At 62.7% G+C, this 2219-nt stretch overlaps 1 protein-coding gene across 1 annotated transcript; it reads right to left on the minus strand.

The window, feature by feature from the left end:
* Nucleotides 1-2215, minus strand: SLC8B1 (solute carrier family 8 (sodium/lithium/calcium exchanger), member B1; the record flags this gene model as incomplete). The annotated part of the gene is made up of 7 exons (XM_010007291.1): nucleotides 1-198; nucleotides 283-347; nucleotides 884-964; nucleotides 1047-1200; nucleotides 1376-1497; nucleotides 1858-1999; nucleotides 2176-2215. Coding segments are annotated over 7 exons (802 nt in total), but the record flags the coding sequence as incomplete, so codon positions are not given.
* Nucleotides 2216-2219: the final 4 nt, after the last annotated feature.

Consider the following 2219-nt stretch of genomic DNA (forward strand, 5'->3'; position numbering starts at 1 on the left):
TCAGATGGCAGAGAGATGGATCACCCTGAACTCGGTGAGCAGGGCCAGGCAGAGGAAGGCCAGGTAGTAGAGGATGAGGCAGATGCCATAGGCTTTGCCCAGCTGGAAGCACTGAGCTGGCACCGACACCAAGGAGAAGACCAAGCTCAGCCCCAGGGCTCCAGCCAGGATCCAGACCAGGAGGTTGTCAGGGTCAGGCTCCAGCTGCCAGAGAGATGTGGAGTGATGTGGAGTGACACTGGGGTCCTGCTGCCAGCCTGACCCGTGCCACCCTGTCCTTACCTTCACCACCAGCTGGCTGCTGGTCATCTGCAGCAGGCAGCCGAGTCCCACGCCCACCAGGATGTCTGGGACACGTTCAGGATGGAGACACAGCACAGGGGACCTCAGGGGAGCAACTGAGCCAGCCATGGCCCTCCTGCCCCCAGGAGGGGACAGCACCAGCCCTCTTCCTCCTCCCTGCACGCCATGGCTCGTTGGCTTGGTCAAAGCATGGCCTGTTTGTGGTGAACACAGCCTGGAGAACCCAAGGAGCAGGGTTTGGGGACCACCTAAAGCCTGCTGCTGAGGGGCACAGCCTCTTTTTCCCTCCCTTCCCTTTGGTAGATCCCAAATCCACCAGGCTCTGGCCCAAACCCCAACCCTGCTGGGGCTGGGCCAGCAGTGGGGACAGGGGGATCCAGGGTGCTGGCTCCATCCCTGCAGCTCCCCAGTGCCACCCCAGTCCCTCCACACGCTGTGTGGGCACCAGGGATGTCACCAACCTCCCAGGGACTCTGGACCCCAACCAGCTCCTTCCCAGCGGCCCCCCAGGAGTGGGGCCTTTTCCCTGGGCTGCAGGCAGGGAAAGTGAGGCAGCCCCTGCCCCAAGTCAAAAGGATACTGAAGATGATGCCCCCGAAGCAGGCAGAGAAGGCCATGCGGGGGTAGCCCTGCCGTGCCATGGTGAGGTCGGAGAAAGTGTCTGCAGGGGGAAAAGGGGAGACCTTGGAGGGTGCCAGGTGTGGTGGCCCTGGCGTGGCCCCGGGGCACAGCAGAGCCCTCACCACCGATGCTGTTGCCCCAGGCCAGCAGTGTCAAGCCCAGCACAGTGTTGCTCAGCTGGAAGATGACCCCCAGGGTCCGGAGGATGTTCACCAGCTCGGTGGCCGCGGCGTTGATCCACATGGCGCTGGCTAAAAACCCCAGGAAGGCAAACACCTGCCAGGGAGAGGGACAAGTTGGTCCCTGGGTGCATCCCTGAACACCTCCAGCCAGCCATGTCCCTCCTGGGGATGCTGGGAGGCTGGGAAGGAGTTCCTGCTCTGCCCCCAGGATCCTCAGCCTGGTCCAAGGCTAGTCCCAGGTGGGTGTTCAGGGCTGGGGGACACCTTACACAGTGGTACTTGGGTGGCTCCTCATTGCTTGTGGTGAGGAAGATGATGATGGCCAGGACAGAGCCAACCAGTGTGACCAGTGCCCAGACTGGGAAGATGCCCTGGATCTGGTACAGCCCGTCTGCACGTGGTGGAGAAAGGGAACATCAGAGCAGGCACCAGGTGGGCTGGGGATCTGACCAGGTATGAGGTAAAGCCCCTAACAACCACCTCTCCCTTAAGCCCTCCTGGCACTGCTCCCCCCGGTGCCTCAGTTTCCCCAGATAGCCTGGGCTTGTCCCATTTTTTTCCCCCAAAACCTGGATGCTGGGGATCCCAAAGCCCCAGCCCTGGGGGAAGGATGGAGCCATCCAGCTGCAAGCCCACCCCCCCAGCTTGGCTCTTGGCTGGCCTGTCCTGCCCCCCCCAGGATGGGGTGACAGCTCCGAAAGGCTCCTCTGATCCCCATCTTGGTCCCCTCCTGGGTGTCCAAGGCTCTTACAGGTGCCCGACTTCAGGGTGAGGACACAGAGCAAGGGGCTGGTGAGGATGTGCAGGCAGTTGAGGGGTCTCCTCCAGTTCAGGTCATCCTTGTCAGGGTCCACGACAGGAACAGTGAGCAGCAGCACCAGCTCCACCGGCACCTGGGGGGAGCAGCTGTGAGCAGGGACCCCCCCCAAGATGAGACACCCCAGGAGCTGCCCCATGTCCTGTCCCCCCATCCCACCTTCCCGTGTCCCTGTTGCAAAGCCCAGCCCCAGGGAGGGGGATGCCTGGTTTGGGGGAGCAGCTCGTGTTTCCCCCCCCCTCCACGACTCACCTTGAAGACCTTGAAGAGCCGCCAGTACCAAGGAGTCCTCCTCC

This window comes from Chaetura pelagica, unplaced genomic scaffold, assembly GCF_000747805.2.
Source record: "Chaetura pelagica isolate M959 unplaced genomic scaffold, ChaPel_1.0 scaffold1391, whole genome shotgun sequence".
Taxonomy (NCBI): domain Eukaryota; kingdom Metazoa; phylum Chordata; class Aves; order Apodiformes; family Apodidae; genus Chaetura; species Chaetura pelagica.